The 23,559-nt window shown below is 38.0% G+C and overlaps 1 protein-coding gene across 3 annotated transcripts in view; it reads left to right on the top strand.

The window, feature by feature from the left end:
- Positions 1–23,559, top strand: part of LOC109859757 (5-hydroxytryptamine receptor 1) — a 94,161-nt gene that overhangs the window by 29,081 nt on the left and 41,521 nt on the right. For all 3 annotated transcript variants that reach the window (XM_020438300.1, XM_020438297.1, XM_020438298.1), the window contains one exon: positions 17,715–17,958. In XM_020438300.1, the coding sequence (XP_020293889.1) occupies positions 17,746–17,958 (213 nt within the window). In that variant the 5' untranslated portion in view covers positions 17,715–17,745. The remainder of the gene's footprint in view (positions 1–17,714; positions 17,959–23,559) is intronic.

Here is a 23,559-nt window from a genome sequence, read left to right on the forward strand (position 1 = left end):
ATGCAACAACAAATCTTTATATATAGTATTAATATCTTTTAAGAAACTTCGGAATTTTCGGTGAGAGAGTGCTCTGTTTCCGCCTCTAATCAAATTAATAACTTTTGTCACAACATTCATAGTCGATCTGAGAAGCAAAATCTTTTCACATAATGCTTCTTGGTGAATGATACAATAAAATATTATACAATTAATTCCATTTTTCCGTAATTGACCTTTGAACCCATTTATTTGTTCTAGCATTGATTTTGCACCATCTGTAACAATGGCAGTACACTTGTCAAATCCACCGTATTTATTCATCTGTTGAGAAACCGCGTTATAGATATCTATTCCTTTTGTGGTCGAGTGTAATGGAACTAGTGCTAAAAGTTCTTCATTAATCGAAAAATCATCATTTATCAGCCGCACGAAAATTAACAATTGACTTACGTCAGTAATATCCGCACTTTCATCTAAACAAAGCTTAAAATATCGACAATTTTGTAATAATGTTTTCAATTTTTCTTCTATATGTTTATTAATTTCAGTCACACGTGTAGAAATAGTGTGTCGTGATAGCGACACATTTTCAAATCTTTCTACAGCATTTTTGTTTCCAAAAGCTTTAGCCATTTCAATGGCACATTTTTTAATTAGTTCACCATCCGAAAAGCTTTTTTTTTGCACGTGCATTCTCTAATGCCACAGAATACGAAGTTGCAAGACTGTTTTTGATATGTTAAGGTAGAAGCAGAGGCAGAGGAATTACTACGTGTTTTATTTTCAAATTTTATTTTCAACTTCTGCACTAATTCTTCTCGACATTGTGCAGAGTACGATTCGTACATTTTTGCATGATGCGTATAATAATGTCGCGAAATGTTAACTTTCTTTATAATTGAAAGTTTTTTGTGACAAACTAAACATAAAGGCTGTCCATCGGACTGAATAAAAAGAAAATCTGTCTCCCATTCTCTTTTAAACTGACGATTTATTTTAGGAATCTTTCTTGTTGCCATGATGCAGGAATAGAAAGAATTAAAATAATAATAAAAGATAGAAAGAAAAAAATATTAATAAAATAAAGCACATTGAAAGTTTGTATAGTGTTTATTAGAAAGAAGAAGACTAGAAGACAAAGGAAAGTTTGATACTGTTCGATAAAAAGTCTTTTGAAAGAAGAATTAAATAATGCTAAAATAAAAATTAATAATAATAAAAGAAACTACAAATGAAAATTATTATTATTTATAACGTTCGCAAAACTCGTAATCACGACACGCAAGACGTAGAACGTAAGACGTAGGACGTTGGCTTGTCAAATACTGTGGCTACACTGGAAATTAGTCATTACGCAGTGCAGACGGAGAATCAAGTGAATGTGGTGGGAGTAGCTCAGTAGAAGGGGAATAGAGACCGTGTGGCCCGCGGGCCACTAGTTCCCCAGGCCTGGAACATATACTATAGAGCCTCTGTACTCCTTTTTTTGTGATAGTATTAGCTATAGCTATAGCTATGGGAAAAGAAATAGAGCGGTTATGTATGTCCGTCTCCTTCTACTGCTCGATGTTGGCCGAAGAGCCGAGCGCACACGTACAGGGCTGTTTGTTTGGTGCGTATTCCTTCCACTTGCTGCTGCGTGGTTACTGAGGGTGCGTTCCGAGCACGAAGTAAGAGTAAGGAGATCGAACTTCGCGTGACATATACAAAAGTGATCCCGATTGTGACTGTTCATTGGGACTTGGGAGGGAATCTGCATGCTATGGCATGTTGGATTCGAGAATGTGAGACCAAAGAAGAGGTTTCCAGAAAAAGAAGTTTATTTACCTAGAACGGTGAGTTGCGATTAGTAGAGATATTAGTAGAGGATTATTTCTAAAATAAAAAGATGCATCCTTGAGGAAACTTCATTACACAAAGAGTATAATTAGTATATATGTATGTACCCTTACGAAAAAGAACTACTGGCAATAATATATTGCGGCAGTGGTACGAAAAAATGACTGGCATTCTGTGTAATTGCCAGTAATATTCTCAGTGATTCCTGTAATACCTAATAATATTCTTATGTAATTGTCAGTAATATTTATATTACTGACTTTATTTATATGTAATCGGCAGTAGTTTTTTTTCGTAAGGGTATATATATGTATATACTCACCATACTTTCCGTGTAATGAAGTTTCCTCAAGGATGCATCTTTTTATTTTAGAAATAATCCTCTACTAATATCTTTACTAATTGCAACTCACTGTCCTAGGTGTAAATAAACTTCTTTTTATAAATGTATGCATAACTACGCTGCAATCGTATATGTAACAAGATAGGTTACATATACTAAACATGTACATGTGTTAATTGTGTACATGCATAGTTTTGCAAATGGCGTCCAACCATAAAAAACTATTCCCTTGAGCGGATTCCTTCTGTTACTTTTTTAACATGCAATAAATAAATAAAAAACGTATTACTTACATTTAGATTATACTGTAGAATTTTGAAAAACAAAAAAGTATATCGAGACTCGTACCAGCAGCGTCGACACTACTAACCTAGTACGCTACCGCCACGCTACGCGCATTCTTCGATTAAACGATTTATTTAATATCCTTATAAAGTAACTCGAAATTTTCAAATTCGATTTTCTCGCAAATGGTTGAATAGTGCGTCTTCTTACGTTACCCTGCAATATTTCACATAGTCATCTATAAATCCTATAAATTTTGTCTAAATCGATTGGTACAACGTCGCGACCTCTCCTTGTCAGCCGAACGGCCTCCACTTCCTCCGGAGCGTGCCTGCGTCGGTTACCTTCGTGTACCTCCGTCGGCGGGCAATGCACTTTCCCGACCCTTAACATAGTCAGATCACATGCGTTTACTGCTGTGCGGATTATCCACTCCACCTCCTCTTTGGCTAACCATCCTGTCTCCGCAGGGTTGCCCCACGCCGCACCCAGAACCGCTGCCTCGAAAAGGTCGTGGTTCCACACCTCTTTGCGCCAACGAGGGAAGCGAGGCAATTTGCGGTCGGTGACGCCGTGCTGCCGGTAAACCGTCAGCGCCACGTACTTCTAGTCTAAGAGTGATTCCTCGCTTTCCCAGACCTCCCACTTAGTAACAAGCGGAGTCGCCGCGGCCGACGCCGACAATAAGTCAACGATTGAGCAACCCTGCGGACGCAGGTCCATACGGGGCTTACATTGAGAACACGCACAGAGAGAACGGTTTCTTTAAATTTAATAATCCGATTTGTTTGACTCATATTTGTTGTATTCAAAGACCGGCCCAGTAGTTTCGCAGCCTGAGTGCAGGGGCTGCGAATCCGGAGGTCCCGAGTTCGAATCCGCTCACCTGAAGGGTGGTAAGGATTTTTTCCGGATCGGTCTCCTTCAACCGAATTTATCAGTTGATCGGCGAAATAAATCGGGCCTTCTATAATTAATCGGTCTGGAGATTCGCAGCCCAGGCATCGGGTCTGTGAGTAGAGGTCCCGAGTTCGAATCCTTATCTTCGGATTCTGGCCGGTCTTTTTAGTTTCGGGCGCAACTCCCCAGGACAGAAATGAATGCCTAGGGAGATCAGTATACCGATTGAGATGCGAACTGAATCGGGGCTCTAGAGCGGTAGTCACAGAAGATCTTCGCAGATTTAGGTGACATTCTAGGGAGTGATTTGCACAGCCCACCCGCTCCAAACATATCTATCTATCTATCTGTTGCATTCAAACGACATAATTTTATACCAAACAACAATTTTGTTGAACGAAAATTATATTGTTACGTTAAAATAAGTCAAATTATTTGACGGAAACAATACAAATGTTTGAAATCACTTATTCCAACAAAATAATATTTTATTTGGTTTTAATAAGCATTATATAATGAAAAAAATTATTTTGTAACATAAATATAACATAAAATATATTTGATTTAAATATAGCATTGTTTGAGACAACAAATTTCGCGTTGTAAAAATGTACTTTAAATTATAAGAATAATAAATAATTACTAATAATAAGAGAAATATTTTTATCCATTGTTGCAGATATATCGCACTGCAATATTTTTAATAAAATAATAATTTAAAGAAATAATAAATAAAATGCGTATAGGATAGCTTGAGAATAGTAGTAGATAAAAATAATCACATTTTAGTAAGGAACAAGTAGTCTTGCGGACTGAGTGCAGGGGCTGTGAATACGACGGAGGCGTCTCGAGTTCGAATCCTGCTATAACACCTTAGGATTTTTTCAGATCCAGTCTCTTTCAATGGAGTTCATCGGTTGGGTGGCAAGCTGAATCGAGCCTCTAAAGATTACTTTGAGTAAAATCTCGAAGTTGTGTGAGGGCGCAACCCGCGAAAAAAATTTTTTTATTAAAGTTTTAGATTTATTTAACTTAACAAAATACTTTGTTTGAAATTCAAACAATTGAAATGTTTAGTTCAAACTCAAGGTTGTTTGGACTATTCTAATGAAATAATTTGTTTAGATTTAACAAAATTTGTTAAATCTAAAGAAACCGTTCTCTCTGTGTGGACTCCCGTCTCCGCCGCCCAAAACTCTACTGCCTCACTCCTCGCGTTCGTCGAGGGTGAGCCCTACTGGACCATGAGTTAAAGTCCCCCAGGACCAAGTAGATTCTACCGCCCATACACCGCACACTATTCCGGAGTGAGTCCAGGAATTCTTCCGGTTCTTCTCTGCTGCGGCTGGGGGAGAAGTAATAGTTAAACACTGTGAATTCACCCCAACGCACAAAGCCACGACTCCGATCCAGGACCTCCAAAACAGTGCGACTGGCCTGAGAAGACAAGGTAACCGCAGCCACCCCGTGAGGGGTCTAATTCAATCATACGTACTGTATTAAAACGGGAGCAACATATTTACTTAAATTTCTCTTTGTGTGTTCTTGAGGACTATGTACAAGTGCTGCAATGTTATAGGTGTCTAGCTTTTGAACATATTGCTAAAACTTGTAAGAGCACTACACTGTGTGAACATTGTGCGAAGGACCATGAATTGAGAAATTGCCCTACGAGGGATGAGGCTGCTAGCTGTGGAAATTGTAGAAGGTGCACAGCGAGGCTAAGCATTCAGCACTTGATGGAAAGAACTGTTCGATATTAATGAGGAACTGCAGGACAAGATAAAAAATATTAAATATGAATAATTCGCATGAGCAATCTGTTCTAATATGCCATGTAAACTGCCAATCTTTGCTGGCGCATCTGGATGAATTCAGGCTGTTTTTCTCAAACTCTCCTTACTATATCATCTGCCTGTCCGAAACTTGGTTAAAGCCTTTTATTCCAGATTGGATGATTGAATTGTCTGAATATATACTATTCAGACATGATAGAACTGGTAAAGCCGGAAGTGGCATTGCATTTTACTTGGCTGATACCTTGCAAGAGCAAAAGTTTTAACAACTTCAAATAGTTTTTATTGCCGTAAGCCTGAATATTAGCAAAAATTACTGCCATCAATGAAAAGTTTTTGCTTGCAGTGACATACAGACCTCCGCATTGCGATTATTTATTGGAATTTTTCAACACGTTTCTCGACATTTCTATCTTTTATAGACATTGCTTGATTTTCGGAGACTTCAATGCTGATCTTACTCAGGTTACATATGACTCGGATCTCATAAAAAATTTTGTCTTGATATCTGCGATGTATTTAGTTCCATACAGCACTACACATCACACCTCTACAGCGTTAACTTGGCTTGATTTGTGTATGATGGATGAATGCGACAAAATATTTTTGTTCCATCAGGAGATCGTGATTTCCTCTCTATGCATGATCTCATTGATGTAACATACAATATAGTTGTCAGACGACGCTACCCTAGAACTATTACTGTAAGAGACTATAGTGAATCCGATCTTGATATCTTTCGTAACGAATTGACTAGCCATGATTGGGATATTCTGTTTGGATAATATTGATGAGAAAGTTGCTCTTTTTAATGGATATTTGACTTAGTGTTATGACAAACACGCGCCGCTGAAAACAATTCATCCAAAACGATTACCAGCATCATGGTCACTCCGGACATTAGAGCAAAAATGGCAGACAGGAATAGACTTCGAAGAAGATGAAAGCGATACAAGACTGAGGCAAATTTATATTTCTTACAAATCTGTGAGGAATGCTGTACAAGAGTTGATACGTAAAGCTAAACAAAATTATTATCAAGCAACCTTCTCGAGACTTAGAAATCCTTCTGACATTTGGAAGAAGCTTCGCCAGCTTGGCCTTATCAAAGCGAAGAAGATCAATAAAAGTATACGGCCATTCTCGGCGGATGACTTTAACAACTACTTTCTGTCTCAGGTGCGAGCTGGTCAAGTTGATAACGTAAGAGAGCTTTTTATAGGTGAGCCCACGTACGACAATACCAAATTTTATTGAGGCAATATTGAAAACTCAGTTATTAGAAAGGCTATGACTCGCATCACTTCAAATTCAATCGGTGATGATGAGGTTTCCTTGAATCTGATTAAATTGGCATCACCGCGGATTATTTTAGTTATCTCACATATTTTCAATTACAGCTTGACAAATGGGGTATTTCCGACAGTATAGAAGTCTTTTATTGTATGTTCTGTTTTTAAGATCAAATGGCCCACCGAAATGAGTCACTTTAGACCGATTTCTATTACTTGCGTCATGTTCAAGATATTTGAGCATATTGTTGCTGAACAAATGAAGGATTACTTAGAAACCAACGCATTATTAGATTTATTCCAAAATGCATATAGAAAGGAATTTTCTACACAGACGGCTCTTATAAGAATCTTGGATGATGTTAGACAGGCGGCTGATGATAGAAAGATCACTGTCTCAGTATTCTTCTATTCTTCCAAAGCTTTTGACAATGTAATATATTACTTACTGGCGAATAAGTTTAGTGACATGAATTTTTCTAATTCTGCTCTTAGGTGAATTTGCTCTTACCTTTACGGAAGAACGCAGGCTGTGCGCGACACATTTACTAATACTATTTCCGAGAAAATGCCGTTGGCAAAAGGAGTTCTACAAGGATCTGTTCTCGGACCTTATATACTCTATATGTCTTGGATTTTTGAAAGTTGTTGCAGTATTGTAAATACAGTTTGTATGCAGACGACCTATTGATTTACTTGCACACTGAACCGTGTTTTCTGAATGAGGCAATTGACAAAATAAACGAGGATATTCTGCGTGTTTTCGACTGGACCTCTCAAAATGGATTAACTTTAAATACGGAGAAAACTAATTCTATGCTTATTGGTTCAACGAGATTTATATGTGGCATCGTGACTTACTTTCTATATTAAAAATTATCGTAAACGACACAGTTATTTCTTATAAGAAGTTTGTTACATATCTTGGCGTCACTCTATCTAGCACGCTATCCTGAGATACTCATGTTGACAGTATAATCTCTCGAATTAATGCATCATTACACTGCTTAAAAACGTACAAGAATCTGTTTACACATCAGCTCCGGACCAAACTTGTGGCTTTTCTTATATGTCTAATTTTGGATTATTGCTGCACGATTTTAACTGACAATACGAAAGAAAACGACTTATGCTTATATAAAGTCTACAACAGATGCATTCGATTCATTTCCAAGCAAAATGGTTAGAACACATGACTCCCTATTACAAGAGACTTCGATGGCTCAAGATCAAAAGCAGAAGAATGTTCTTGGTTGGTACTACATTATATAAAATACTGGAATACTTTATTTAGAACTTATGAATTTAAACATTTCTTCCAGAGAAATCTCGTACAATTGCGGACTCATTGATTTCCTCACTCTTAAGAACTGAGATCTTTAGGCGGTTTTTTAGATGTGTCTCGGTGGATTTTTGGAACAGTATACTAAAGAACATTTGCAGAGAACCCTACGATATTTATAGAAAGAGATTATTTATTGTTGTTATTTTTATTTTACTATTGTCAATAACTGTTGTACACATGTTTTCATTATGCGCTTGAGGGAACCTTCTCAGAGCGCCTTAAAAATAAAGCTTCTATCTATCTATCTATCTATCTATCTAAGTCGCTAGCCCATCCGGAGGTGAGCTCTCTCTGTGAGCTCTCAATAGAGCTCGGATATCGCGACCAGCACGACCTGCTCTTTGCGCATCACTTGCTGAAGCAAGTCCTGCGCAGGACCACAGTGATTAAAGTTAATTTGGAGGATTCGTTCCATGCAAAACCATTGCTTCCGCGGTCTTCCGCTCCGAGGGTTTCTTCACACCATTGCGGTTCTTTGTTCTCGAAGGACAGGCCGCTCCGTTCTGTGCCCGAGCGCTAGGTTTCGGGACGCACACAGAATACAATGAGCCTTCCTCCTGCAGTCGCGAGCGACATGATCATCCTCACCGCAACGGTAACACGTCTTACTGTGGTCGACGTCGTTGCGGCAGGCTGTCCAAACGTACCCAAACTCTAGGCACTTATAACATCGGAGCTGCCGGGCGGGAAGGAGAGTGGCGCGAGCCGACGACCATTTCATCTTTAGCCGGCTCTTCTCCGCGATCTTATCCGCCACTTCTGCCGGACAGCGAAGCCAGACAGCGCCCATCCGATCATGGCCTTGTTTACTGGGACCCAGTTTGATGTCCTCAGCTTGGCAAGGGCCGAACTCGCCAGAGGACAGAACCGCTACCACGTCCGCTGTTTCGACAGACTCATCGAGCCCAGTAAGACGGATCTCACTCTTTCGAATCAGCCGAGTAACAGTGACCTTTCCCTGAAGAACCAGGACCAGTGCGATTACCAACTGGTCCGCCTTCTCATTGGCCCCCGGAGCCTGGTATCTCAATCAAAATACCTCCTCCGATATCGCGCCGAATACGCGTATCGGTAATCCCCATCTTTTGAAGGGGAACCCGTGCAGTGCGGATGATATCCGCATATGTCACCGGATGTTTCTGCTCCGGGAGGTGCCGGATTGCAACCGCCGCCACTTGTCGCGGCTTGCGCCGCTTGTGTTTGCCTTCCCCTTGCGGTTGGCTGCTGGAACCCGCTTATGAGGGACCTTGACCCCGTTGAGGCTTCTGCTGCTTGACCGCCGTACAGCCTTTAAGCTGCGCGACCTCGCCTTAGGGCGCCTTCGTCCAATGACCTCCACCTAGAAGGCCTTTTCTTTGGCTCGCTGGTCGGACTGACAAGCAAAGCGCGCAGAGGGCTGCTATCTCCTGCTTTAGAATGCGTTGCCACTTCTCGTAAGAGCGTCGTTGACGAGCTCCACGACTTTCTTCGAGCTTCCGTCTCCCGTGGCGTAGTAGCTCCGTGACTTTCCTCCTAATCACGGTGGCTACATCCTCCTCAACAAACGCCGGCTTCCGAGGTCCACCTCCCGAAGTGTTCTTGAGGATTCTTTTCTTACTGAGGGAAAGTACACCGGTGGAGCCACAACTTTTACAACGAAGCCGGCTCCCGCAGGCATCATCTGAACCGATGTCATTACCAGGATACTCGCCTGAACCGCCGCGTCACACTCTTGCCGCACTGAAGTTCCTTCTTCATTCTCTTCTTCAAGCCCAGTATCTAAACTTGTAGTGCACTATTTGCAAGGCGAAGCTAATGCACCTTTCTTTCCGCAGCTGCTGCGCGGTCGGACAAGTGTCCTGCATTATCCCGCATCTCAACGCGCGCAGCCAGAGCTTTAGTCTCCTTCTGAAGCTTTACAAAGGCCCGTTTTATTCGGTCCGAAATAGAGTCTTTGAGTCTCTTTGACTTTTTCTTCAGTCTGTTTACGTGATGCGGCTGAGAATAACATCCAAGAGCACGGGAAGTGACGCGACCTCGGTGTCAACATCCGGTCCCGGATCTTCAGACTGGCAACCAGTAGCAACGCGGCTCTTCTTTGCTGCTCTTTGTACTTCCCTGCCTCCATCTTTAGTCTTCTTTGCAAGGAAAAACGAGCGTGTGACTCTTTAAAGCTGAGTCAGCGTTACCTGCTCATTCTCAACCTCTTGTATCCGCTTGTCCTCATCCGAAGACAAGATCTCGAGTGTGTCGATCACACGTTCGTTCGGGAGGTTTGTACTAAACCTAGAAGTGGACGTCAGGTCTACTACTTTACCTGTCACAATTTTGCTGAGACCAGGAACCGCCGGGTTCTTATCCATGGGTTCATTGACAGTAGCTCTAGAGACCACTCCGCTTGCTGGGCACGGAGTAGCCGACCCCTCGTATGATGACGACCGAACGGGGGCAGGGCCGAAACTGCCGGGATCTGGGTGTCCGATCACTCTGGTCCGGTAACATTTTTTCCTCTGTAGTGGACATATCCATAAACTTTTTTGGGGAGTTATTTAATTTTGGAGTGATCTTTTCCTAGGCCGGCTGCCCACACAGGGCTGACGAGCCCGGCCTACCTGGGCGTGCTTTTGGTCTGGCCGCTCCCCGTGGACCTGTCCGGCTAAGGTGACTTGTTACGTACCAGATAGCCACGTAATAAGATAAAAGAATATGCAGGATACTTTCTGTGAGGTGCTTTATTAAGGTGAGAGATGGTGTTGCTCGTCTGAGCTGCAAACGAGAACTGATTTGTCTTAAACTAAAAACGTGTGAGCTAGACCTTCGTTTTTAGAGCGTAGTATTTGTCTTTCAGTGAGTCATAGCACTCATGCAACGGACAACAAAGGAATTTAGAGAGAGTGTTTGTAAGGAGAGGAAGTTTATCGGCTCGTATTTATTAGTTTATGATTTCGACGGGTCGTATGTGTCAACGAAGGAAGTAGATAAAATCGTAAACTTGAGCGGCAACAGGAATCGCGGCACGTAACAGACCCTGCCAGGAACCGAAGTTCCCGCCGGCATAACTCCACGAATCCACACGATGCTCAAGCCCCTTCATCACGACAAGGTGGCACACCGACGGAGAGGTAATTTGCAATATCTTCGTGATATTTGCCTTGGTGTATATCAAGTCAACCTAGCACGAGGTTAGATTCAAAATAAGCTAGAAAGAGAAGATAACGACGTATTCCAATATGACCAAAATCACGTAAAACCAAATCTGATAAGGTTAGGATATTCTCTCGTTTCAGAAATGCAGGTAAGCATCAGCTATGGATTTCTTTTAAGAGGATGCTGAACGGCTGGCAAAAGTCCGCTCAGCTGCTACTCAACCGCTATACTATCGGGTAGGTGGCGCCATCTCTCGGGACAGAGTCAAATCAAAACAAGAATAGATAACATGAGAGAGACAAGGATAGACATATGTTTCTCTCTGACGCTTCTGCTAAAATTGTACTAACCGTATTTGGAATTTTTCTTGTCTCACAAGGCTTCAAAATATTTTTTGAAGCACTCAAAATATTTGTCTATGTTTCTAGTTTGGGTTAAAGGTATTTTTATTTGGATTTATATGGCCAATTTTGCATATAAAGTAAAACTGTAGTTTCTGTAATAACAGTCTATAAACTTTTTTTATTTTTCTTAAATTTTTATGCTTTATTCCATTCTTTACTATATTTTCTTTATTTCTGGAGAAGCATTTTTTATTCCGATTCATAGTTTTCACAAAAAATTTTAAATACGAGAGTAAAACAGGACGGTTCAGTATCCTCTTAATGTTGACAATGACATAAATGATCCTTCTATACCTGGTTACTACTGTACTTGTAAATGTGGCTCAAGAACCGTTGGAACTTGCGCCCATATAGCGAGCACTCTTTGGTTCTTAGGATATGATCGGCACGAACAGCATGTCAAGTATCCTCCCACAGCTGTATTGCACCACGTACTAAATACTGCAAACAAACCTCTTCCTGAAAGTGAGTTGATTGGTGGCCGCGGCAGGCCGAGGGAGTGGCCGAGAGCAACGAAGATAGACGTCCGAGAGTTAGTTGAGAGAGAGTGATAGTGAGAGAGGTGATAGCATGCATGTAGCATGTATAGACTTGTTGAGAGACTTGGCAAGCACTAACAATTCGTAGACCTTTTTATAATTTAATTTACTTCATACTTTTATAGAACTTAATTTATCATATTTTTTAACTTAAATTTTCTCTAAATTAAGATCTTTTTAATTAACAACAGTTGTTTATGCTTTAGTGTAACCAACTGTATAACTGTGTAACAAATTGTATAATTTAAAGATGATGAAGGAGACAATTACGAACCTGAAGAATCTAAAAGCTCAACTTTTGATTATATTTCTCTGGAATATAAGGCAAGAACTGTTGCTCTGGCTGAAGCTCATCCAAAGTGGTCTTTAGCAACTCTACAAAAGAAAGGCTGCACTCGCTTAACAAGAAAACAGCATCTCATAAAGTGGAAACAAGACGTTGAAAAGGGTGGAACAATCTACGATAAATGGATACATATAGACGCAGAAACCTTTGAGCGGTTTAAGGAAGCTAGAGCTTCTTATGAGCAGATAAGCATATTTATCAAAACAAAAAATGTGAATAAAAATAGATAAGGTTTGAAAATATGTGCAATATGTAAACGTTTAACTTTAATAGGTGACAAGCCAGAATCAGGTTGATTTTTCATTTTGAAAACGGCACAGAATTTCATCTCAAGTACAGATTACAAATGCTCACGATTAAAGTCAACAAACGGCTAACGAGATATGTTTTCCTATGTCATTTGAAAGTGCGATTTACTGTCGAGCGGACAAAGGCCTCGAACGGCGACAGATCGAGACGGCAATTAGCACCGAGTAATTAAGATTAGGAAGAATGTAAACATTGGGCCCTGAAAGGGCACACCCACACCGCCAAAGAGCGGTCTGGTCTGCGCTGTACTGCCGTAAGGGCGCACGCTTCATCCGCGCCGTTTCGCCGAGTATATTGTAGTTGTTTTGTTATATGTCAAAATACATTAATTGCAAATATAGTACTCGTTTTGTGATTTAAATAATTTAATACATTTACTACACATTATTGACACACAAATGTTTTTGCGGCAACGTAGGTTTCATACAGTGTGCCTGTCAGTATTATGTTTTACCTGTTTTTATGACAATTATCACCAAACAATGTAAACATACAGAAAACGAATAATCATTATTGTAAATTATTTTTAATAATTATATATAATTATTATTGTATGTAATTTGTATTTTCAAGCACATAAAGAAAACAGTTTTTCAAAATACTTCTTTGCTTATTTCAAATAGTTTCTTTAAACATAAAATAAATAATTAAAAGAAATAATAAATAATAAAAAACATGTATATGCGTTAAAAAAATATTACAAAACCATCAAGGCGCGAACACGTTACCTCTAGTCTCGTAGTACGACGCTTTGCCGCTGCGCTACGCCGCCACTTCGAAAACTGTCCTATTCCAACGTTATTTATAGTACGTGTAAAACTTTATATATATAAACCGCGATTTCTCTTAAACGCTTAAGTAGTACGTCGTCTCCGGATAACATTCGACACTTCTTCATTGATACTACGTACCTGCAAAATTTAATCAAAATCGGTGACACTAAAGGTGTACCTTCTCCTTGTGAGTTACAGCGTTCTAAAGTTTACACTCACACACACACACGCTAACACAGGCCACCTGAATAATTCGCTTTCTTTTTATCGTAGAAAAAAATACATCAAATCAAAGTTGCTTGGTTTTGAAAGAGGCATAATCTGATATTAATAGTTTTTTTTATAGGTGGAAGATAGTTTTTTTTATAAGTGCCAGACCGTTCTGTTTATGTTGAAAAACTTACCAGCTTACTTGATGATTCTTTCACTTACGTAAAAATAAGAAAAAATCCTTTCGAGAACGTTGAGACTCAACTTAAAGAATTGTTAAGAAATTAAATAAAGATTAAGAAAGATTATATCAATGATTTGATTTACAAATATATTAAATTGAGTAATGAGATCATCCTAAGGGCTTATGGAGTGCCTAAAATCCACAAACAGGGCTATCCATATAGATTAATAGTATCATTTATTAATAGCCCCCTACATTGTTTCGCGGAGTATTTACATAATATCATTGTCAAAAGTATTCCGTTAACCGATAGCTACAGTAACAACAATTTTGATTTGGTCCTTAAACTAGGTAACGTTGCGCTGCAGCCGGATCACGTTTTTCTGTCTTTAGATGTGGTCTCATTATTTACGAACGTTCCGATTGATTTGAAATACATCCGACTCAATACAAAGATCCCTTTCTCTGATTTTTTAAAAACGGTTAAATTTGTTTTGTCATCCACTTATTTTACGCTTAACAGTAATATATATAAGCAAACATTTAGGGTTCCAAAGGGTTCTCCGTTGCTTCCTATTATCGCGAATATAGTGATGCAAGATTTAGAAGTTTCTGTTTAAAAAAAATTAAAATTTAGAAGCTTGGTGTGTGGTGAGGTGTCCTCTGGTTCGTGAACAATAAAATTTAAATTCAAGTAGAGTAACGGGCTTGTCGAAACGGTTGCAAGATGTTTTGCATTAAATGTTAACAATAGTAATGATGCATACGTTTCGATTTTATTATTTTAAGTCATTTTCAGGCGGTTTGTCTGACATACATAATGATAGGAGTTAGTTAACATTAATAAAATAACTGGAGTTTTTTTACAATATCTAACATATCACTGTATATAACATAAAAAAGTGAAGTTTTCATTTACAAAATATAAAGAAGTCAATGTATTAACAAGTGTGTAGATGTTATTACTTTGAAATTATCGTCACGACTAAGAATATTAAACAAATTTTTAAATTTGTGTGACAATATCTGGCTCCTTCTATATCTAGTTTAACTTGGTTGAGATAAGGTAAGTAAGACTCATCTAACAGGGCTGTATCTTGCATTAAATCTTATGTGTCACAAAATTGGTACAGTATACTCTATAGTTGACAGAACCATTCTATTAGCCGATTCCAACTATCATAAAAAGAACTTAGAGTGTTGCATTAACACTTTAATAGCCAACAATTATCCGGTGCAACTTATATTTGGTGAAACAATAAATAGAAGATTGAGAAAGTTATTTGTCACCAAACAAATCTATACAATGTTCGAAGCCTAATGATGATAATCAAAAATCTGCAACACAGTATTTCGTTCTTCCATACACATCAAAAATCAACAATTATAGCAAACATTTTAATACAAAAATTAACAACAATTTTCAAACCAGACTTTCATACATAATATTAAATAATTTCAGCAAATACATAAAAACACAAAATAAATGTTCTCCGTTGGAAATAATTTTTAATGTCATTAATGACCGTATAAAATATCTGATTGCAAACAAAATTAACGGAAAATCAGACAGTTTGGAGTTCACACCAACTTCAAAAATCGTCAAAACTTATTTCGTTGTATCTTTTATATCAATAAATTATCGTACACAATTTTAAAATCGTTGAAAAGGGGAAATGGAAATTTGTTAGCTTATAGAAATCTCAATAAATTGAATCAATTTATTAAAAATATCAAAGATCCTGTAGAAATTGAACAAAAAAACAACATAGTTTATAAGTTGCAATGATTGCGATGCTTCGTATGTAGGCCAGACCATGAGAAAACTCAATACTAGAATTTCCGAACAAAAAAACCGATTAATCGTCGCGCGGAGAATGTTTCTGTCGTTACACAGCATAGAATTGATACGGACCACAATTTTAATTGGCAAAATACCAAAAATTCGGACACAGAATTTTCACTTTTCAAGAGGTCTGTCTCCGAGATGATACACAAATCACAATGCAATTCAATTAACGTTATGTCAGACACGGACAAGCTGAAACTGTATTTTTTATTTTTAGACAATTTTTTTTTTTTTATTAGAATGTAAATGTGCCAGAGGAAGCTTTGTCCTATTAGGCTTATATTACAATACTTTTACGAAATCAAATGTTTTCTTTAGACTTAGGGCCTGAGCACAATAGAGAAAATATTAGAAATAAGCATTAAAAATAGAAGTTAAACGTGCTATACAATGACAAAAAATAAACTATAACAAATAAACACAGGAAGTATGTCATGGCTGCATAATATACAGCCTATATTTATATACATTTATATGTTATATTTTTTTTTTCGCATTGTGCAGTACATTTAATCTCTATTTTTAATTCCTATTCCTAATATTTTTTCTATTGTGCTCAGGCCCTTAGTCAAAGGAATTTAAAATTGAGATTCTGAAGGAGTATGTATAGGGAATTATCTCCATAGACAACCTTCGAAATCTAGCTGTGCAGTTTTGTCCCTATTATCACGCGATATACGGCCTCTTTCACAGTGAGCGTGCCTATCTGTGTCGGGCTCGTGTTGTGACTATGATCGTCTTGTGAGAGGGGGATTTAATTCGGGATTACACTCGAATTAATTTTTAGAGGCTCGATTCAGTTTGCGGATCACCCGATAAACTCGAAAGGAACCGGCCCAGAAAAATCCTTAGGTGGTGAGCGGATTCGAACTCGGGACCTCCGGGTCCCTACACTCAGACCGCGAGACCACTAGGCTCGTCCATTTTTGGAAAATTACAAGGCGACATAGCCATTCTGTGTTCGTTTTCAGGTGTAGTGATGAGGTGAGAAGACCGTTACATGTATCATGAATGTGAAGGGAGGGAGCTGCTCAGTCTGTCGGTTGTTTTCGAAGCGGGAGGATGTTTTGCGTCTTCTTGCGTACGACTGACGATTACTTAGTTGCCACTTTCCTCTCTTTTTTTTCCTCAAACTGAGTATGTTTGAAACGTATCTTTTTTGTATCCATATTCTTCATTATTGTCGCGAATAGATCATGCATTCATTGTAATGGTTTTATGTAGAGAAACCCCCCTCTTTAGAGAAGAACCCTTAATGAATTAAAACGTTTGTATCTTTATTAAATCCTCGGAATAAAGAAGAATTTTACCTGAACATTAGATGTAGCTTATTGCCTCTTTCCTATTTTTTTTATTTAAACATACAACAAGCACGAAACATAATTATGATTTTTGTATACTAGTAAGAGGTAAAAAAGAAATAAGAGAATAAGAAGAGCTAAAAATTGATTGAAAAAAATTGATTGAATGCAATAGAAGAACATCTCATATGCAAGCAGTTATATACGGTATAAGTGTCCTATGTGTCTTGGCCTTGGAAATCAAGCTCTTACATGCTTAGAAGTTGCATCAAGTACTCTTATTATAGATTAGTAGAATGTTAGTACTACAATATGAAACTCGAAAAAATCAAAGAAAACCCTATCTTTCCAGTAATATCCTTGTAAGAACTTATATTTTCTCATTTACTATCCCTCTACACTTATATATATAAAATAACTACTAGGTCCTTTTCAAACTACAATAATTATTTTACGTAATATGATAATATTATTTTACGTAATATAGTTTCACTAATTATCACACTGGTTAATCAAAATTCAAATTACGATAATCCCATTAACAATAAAAAGCTAAAAACGTAACTCAAAACGTAACAAACACTAATATAAAGTTGAAATACAATACAGACACAAAGTGATTGTGTACAAATTACTTCTACTTCTATCTTTTTTTACTTCTACTTCTATCTTTTTTTACTTCCGCGGCATAAATACCGGAGTTACTCTACTACATCTGAATTAATTGTTTATAAATGTCGAGGAAAGCAAGCACGGGTAGGAAAACGACGTTCTGTCGTTTTCTATCCAGATCCATCTTATAAAACTTGTCTCAATTTTATTTTATTTTCATGTTTAGTCAGTACACAAACGCGATTCTTGACGCTCTCGTTTTTCTTGTCTATTTCAAAGCTACTGGGCCATCACAAAGCCGCTGACCTACATGATGAAGAGGACACCGCGGCGGATGATTTTCTACATCTGCCTTGTTTGGTTAGGAGCGGCCTGCATTAGCCTACCACCCTTGATGATAATGGGAAACGAGTACATGGACTCCAAAAATGGACCCACGCGCTGTTCGGTCAGCCAGAACTTTTTCTATCAAATCTATGCAACACTCGGCAGCTTCTACATTCCTTTAGCCGTCATGATCAAAGTATGTCAAGCAGATAAATAGTTTTTACTATTCTTTAGCACTATTTGTTATTATTTTATCATCTAAATTATGTGTCTGTTGTAACATCAAAACATTTGTTGTTTTTATATCTCTTGTATAAGAAAAGTTTGTAAAAATTGACAACATTACAAATAAAAAAAGTTTAAAAGTTACAAACTACTGACAAAATAAAGTATAACTTTTTATAAAACTAAATAATATTTAGAATAATAATAAATAAAAGATAAACTATTTTGCTTTGCAAATTGTTATTTAACTAGTGTGTATATCTACAAATATTATCTACAATATCTACAAATGTTTAAATCTTGTTTTTTGTTTTATTTTCTTATGTGAAAATGCAGGTTGAATAAACGTTGATAAGCGCTATCTTTCTAAGTTACGGCAAAGTACAAGAAGTAGTAGAATTATTTATTGTACTTCAAAATTTGCATTGCAAACTACATACAAGAGTTAACACATTTCTTGGAGAGAAAATTATACAATAGAACATTTGTCGTAAGAAATATACATGCAGAATTATATAAGATGTCTGAAAACTTTTAACACAGCCGAAGTATGTCAAAGATATATTGGGTTCAAATCGAGAAAAGAAATCGGATGAACAAAAACTAGTCAGAATCATCACTTTCTACGCATTCATTGATTTACATTTATTAATTATTAACTCAATAAATATTACAAATTTTGTAAAATGATAAATGGCTTTTTTCTACAGATTGACTCTATCTATCTCTATCTAATCTATCTTTATATTTTAGCTGTGTCAAAATTTGTTAGACATTCTGTATACGGCTATATTATCAAAAACAAAAAAAAGAAAAATACAGCAAAGTCTTTTAATAATAGAACTTACTTACTTTGTTTAAAACTCTAAAATTATATTTTTATTTGTTATGTCTTCTATACAGAGTGTCTAACAATTATTTTAACATCTCTTGTAGGCAGGTAGAAGGAGTAAAACTAAAAGAGTCAGAACGTCCTATATAAACATCTATTTTGCGAGATTCGTAATAGTTGCCGAAATCTTAATTAACAAAGATTCGCGAATAAGCATGTATCGGGTTATCTTATGCGCGTAAGACAGTCCGGCGCGCTTCGCGCGATTACCTTTTATTATGTACAGAAGAGTGCGTCATATCGTTCCGCTCCAAGGGAAGTATTTCTCGGAAATTTTTCCTCCGGTTGCCTCTACTATCGTGCGCCGGTTTCCTTCAATCTCGGGCCGCTAGCAAAGAGCGAAAGAGTACTTGTACGCGATAATAGGAGCAGCCAGAAATTTCAGAAAAATACTTCCTCTGGAGCGGAACGATATGTGGTGCACTCTTCTGTATATGATATAGTATATACTATTATAATAGCTCCTCTACGTTACTACGAGTAACACCGTGAACACTGTATATGTATATATATTGTAACATAATATTAATGCAAAATAGCTCATTTCATCTTCTATTACAAAATGATTAATGTTGTCATTCACACTCAAGTATGTTACATTTGCACACAGAAAAAAGTGGTGCACGATTACACTAAAAATCTCTAAAAACAAGAATTTTTTTATTTTGTATTGCGCTCCCTTATTTATGTTTTACTTTTTTTTATTGCAACGTACAAATCATTATTGAGTATGTGATACATATCTTATAAGATCAGCTGACATAAAAGAAAAGGTTCAGGAGTTGACAAAAGTTTACACGTTGAATGTCACGGGGGTCACCAGTGACCGGCGCACCCAGATTGATAGAAATACATAATTTGGATGTCAATACTTATCAATTTTTCATTATTACCATCGTTAATGGTGTGTAGAAATTAATGCAGTATAAAACATCTAAAAATAGTTTTATTTATACATGAAATACAAAATTTATTATGCGCGCTTATTACGATGTGTCAAATTGAAACATTTTAAACAAAGAAAGGAGGAACCAGCACTCTTTAGCACCGTTTGGAAGTACTTGGTAAAAATGTATCGTCAGTTGAATTGACGCATAATCTTCATTTGAAATCATATTAACTTTAAGAGCTAACAAAAAAATTAAATAGAAGATACGAAGTGCAAAAATTTGTGTAGTGTGTAAAAGTATAATAGGTTTTTACCTGATTGTTGGACACTCTCGAAAAGAATAAAATTGTGGAATTATTATTGAAAAACGTGAACACCGTGAAGAAACAATGAGATAATTGACGACGGCAAAAAATAAATAAGACGTGCAAAACCGCACTCCAGCACCGCGGGGGGGGGGGGGGTCACCGGTGACCACCGTGACAATTAACGTGTTAAACATGATTACACACCGTAATTTATTTGTTGTAGGTAATATTTCAAGATTATATGTATCGTATAATAGAAAATTCATCGTGGCGCCACAGGCAAACTCTGTAAAACTGGCGTGGCATTCAACGTGTTAAAGTTCTATTGCACAATTATATTGATTTTATTTTGGAGTTATATTGTATATCGGAAAAATTCTATTATATACATCACACATTAAATTCTTATTGTTAGTCGAGAAATCAGAGACCATAGCTTACGAGCTGTGCAACTAGCAACATCTGGGAAAGATAAAAACGGTCTCCGTGTAATAGTATTAATAGCGATTTCGGCTGGTCTGCACCGGTGTGCCACCTGTGTAGAGTTGGTGCAATTGTGTGCAACACCGCATCGGTGTGTGTACTGATTACACTAACTGGCTCCGACTAATTTGTGAGAGCCACTTTGTGTACACCAAACATGCACCTATGCGGTGTACTGAGCTCAGACGAATACGCGGAACCAGCAAAGAACTGCTGCCATTCGACCAGCCGAACACACAATTTGCACCGACACCCGAAATGTGCAGTCGGTGCAAACCAGCCGAAATCGCTATAAGAGGATGCTGAACCGCTGGCAAAAGTCCGCTCAGCTGCTACTCAACCGCTACGCTATCGGGTAGGTGGCGCCATCTCTCGGGATCGAGTCAAACAAAAACAAGGATAGATAACATGAGAGAGACAAGGATAGACATATGTCTTTCTCTTCTGGTGCAAAGTTTGGGAACTACGTAGTGCTTCGTGCAGTGTTTTGACAGGAAAAATAACCTTTGTGTCTACAATTTACAGGGTCAATACTTTCTCTTCTTGCAAGTGTTCAAAGTGTTTTTTAATACTTTTGTAATATTCTTACAGGTTCTATCTAGCGGGCCAAAGTGTGTTTTGTGACATATAAACTGTTAAATCTCTAGACATACTTGATAATGTAAGGTAGTCAATTTTCTAATAAAACATTTTTTCGTTTCATAAACATTTATTGTCTCGCCCGATTCATTACACTGTTTTCTTTTATTGTGGAGAACGTTTTCTCATTTGTGCAGTACATTTGACAAAAGTCATTATTCAGACATTTTACTATTTTTATGATAAAACAGGATGGTTCAGCATCCTCTTAAAGAACCACTGTCTAGTTGACAAAGTTCTGTGTTAGGTAGGAAGCGCGAATAGTCATAATAGATCCTGCAAGGTTGCAGCGCCAAGGCTGGTTTGAAAAACATCTAACAAAGATGTATTCGTTCTAAAAAGCATTCTAGCATCTGAGATAAGCGCAAGAAATTTTTTAGCCTACTATAATAGCTCACAGTTTTCGTGAAGAGTATATGCGCTGAGCGGTAATATATACGGCTAGAAGAAAGAGTTTTTTCGGCTCTCTTTTACTATTGCGCGCTATTCTCAGATCTAAATCAGCAGCACCTCATCTAATTATCGGATATAAAAGTAGTGTCGCGAGGATTAGGATCACGAGATTAATTTTGTTATCTCTTCTACTAACTTGTTTAATACTTTATAATTTTGAGACGAGCAATAAAATTTATTCATCAATTCTTTGTTATGTAAAATTTTTATCATTTCAAGTTTTCCAAGTTTTGTTATTTTAATGTGATGAAAAAGTTAGATAATCTTGAGTATTATAAAGGATATAATATTTTCATATTATATCCTTTATATTATATAATCCTTTATAATATAATCTATTATAAAGGATTATATAATATAAAGAATGACGATACTGTAAGTATTGTCACGTATATCAAGTATATTGTATCCTATACAATACAAAATAAAAAAGATCTAGTCATTTCAACAGATATAAGTATACATATTTACTTATAGCGATTTCGGCTGGTCTGCACCGGTGTGCCACCTGTGTAGAGTTGGTGCAATTGTGTGCAACACCGCATCGGTGTGTGTACTGATTACACTAACTGGCTCCNACTAATTTGTNAGAGCCACTTTGTGTACACCCAACATGCACCTATGCGGTGTACTGAGCTCAGACGAATACGCGGAACCAGCAAAGAACTGCTGCCATTCGACCAGCCGAACACACAATTTGCACCGACACCCGAAATGTGCAGTCGGTGCAAACCAGCCGAAATCGCTATTACATCTAATAGCGATTTCGGCTGGTCTGCACAGGTGTGTAGAGTTGGTGCAAGTGTGTGCAGTGCGTACACTCATGTGATGTTGCACTGGATATTTCGACCACAGTAGTGTATCAGCCGAACACGAGACAACACCAACTGGCTCTAACTAATTTGTGAGAGCCACTTTGTGTACACCCAACATGCATCTATGCGGTGTACTGAGCTCAGACAAATACGCGGCACCAGCAAGGAACTGCACCATTCGACCATCTGAACACACAAGTTACACCGACACTCGAAATGTGCAGTCGGTGCAGACCAGCCGAAATCGCTACAAGTATATATATTTTCAAGAGAGAAGAGAAATTAGATAGACAAAAAGTTCGTCTATTTCGCGCATTTCCTTGACTACAAAGTCTCTCTATTCCACAGCTATTAGCTGCTAACGAGTATTCTGTTAATTCCGCGTGCAACGCTATCCCACTTTTTTTCTTCTATGTGCAGTAGGATTCTCTTCTCTCTTTAAATTCAGTGTAGTCACACTCTTTTATGAACTTTCTCCGCTCTCTCCACAGAGCTTATACTTATAGAGACCTTGCCTATATGCTCTCTTGCTCCTCGCGCGGCCCTCTCTATGGCCGCGCGAGGAGCAAGAGAGATAGATATATTCTGTCTCAACTGTGGCTCTCTCACTTCGTGTTCTCTGTTATTCTCTTCTATAAGAAGTGTCCACAATTGAAACAGAAAAATATATTTTTCTTTGTCGATCCTCCTTGCGCTCGCCAGGATCTCTCCATGAGTATAAGCTCTATGGCTCTCTTACACATATGCAGAATAAAAATATGCCCATATAGACACTGTGACGATTTTTGCTCTACTGCGAGCGAGGTATGGCACCGCTCTGCCTGCAACGATATCTGTTCGTATAACGGGCAGACAGTCGTGCGATCAGAGATGCCAGTGTGCGGACGCTAGCAACATGCTCAGCAAGTAGAGGGGATACACAGACGAAACGCACACAGGTGAACAGCCGTGTACGTGTGCGCTCAGCGCCTCGGCGAGTGACTGCTCGCTTGTGTGCGCGTCTCCTCCACTTGCTGCTGCATGTTGCTAACGTCCACAAACTGGCATCTCTGCGTGCGATAAGCAAGGTCGTGACCAGGAGAAAAAGAAACAG

Source organism: Pseudomyrmex gracilis, unplaced genomic scaffold, assembly GCF_002006095.1.
Source record: "Pseudomyrmex gracilis isolate BER0280 unplaced genomic scaffold, ASM200609v1 scaffold_284, whole genome shotgun sequence".
NCBI lineage: Eukaryota > Metazoa > Arthropoda > Insecta > Hymenoptera > Formicidae > Pseudomyrmex > Pseudomyrmex gracilis.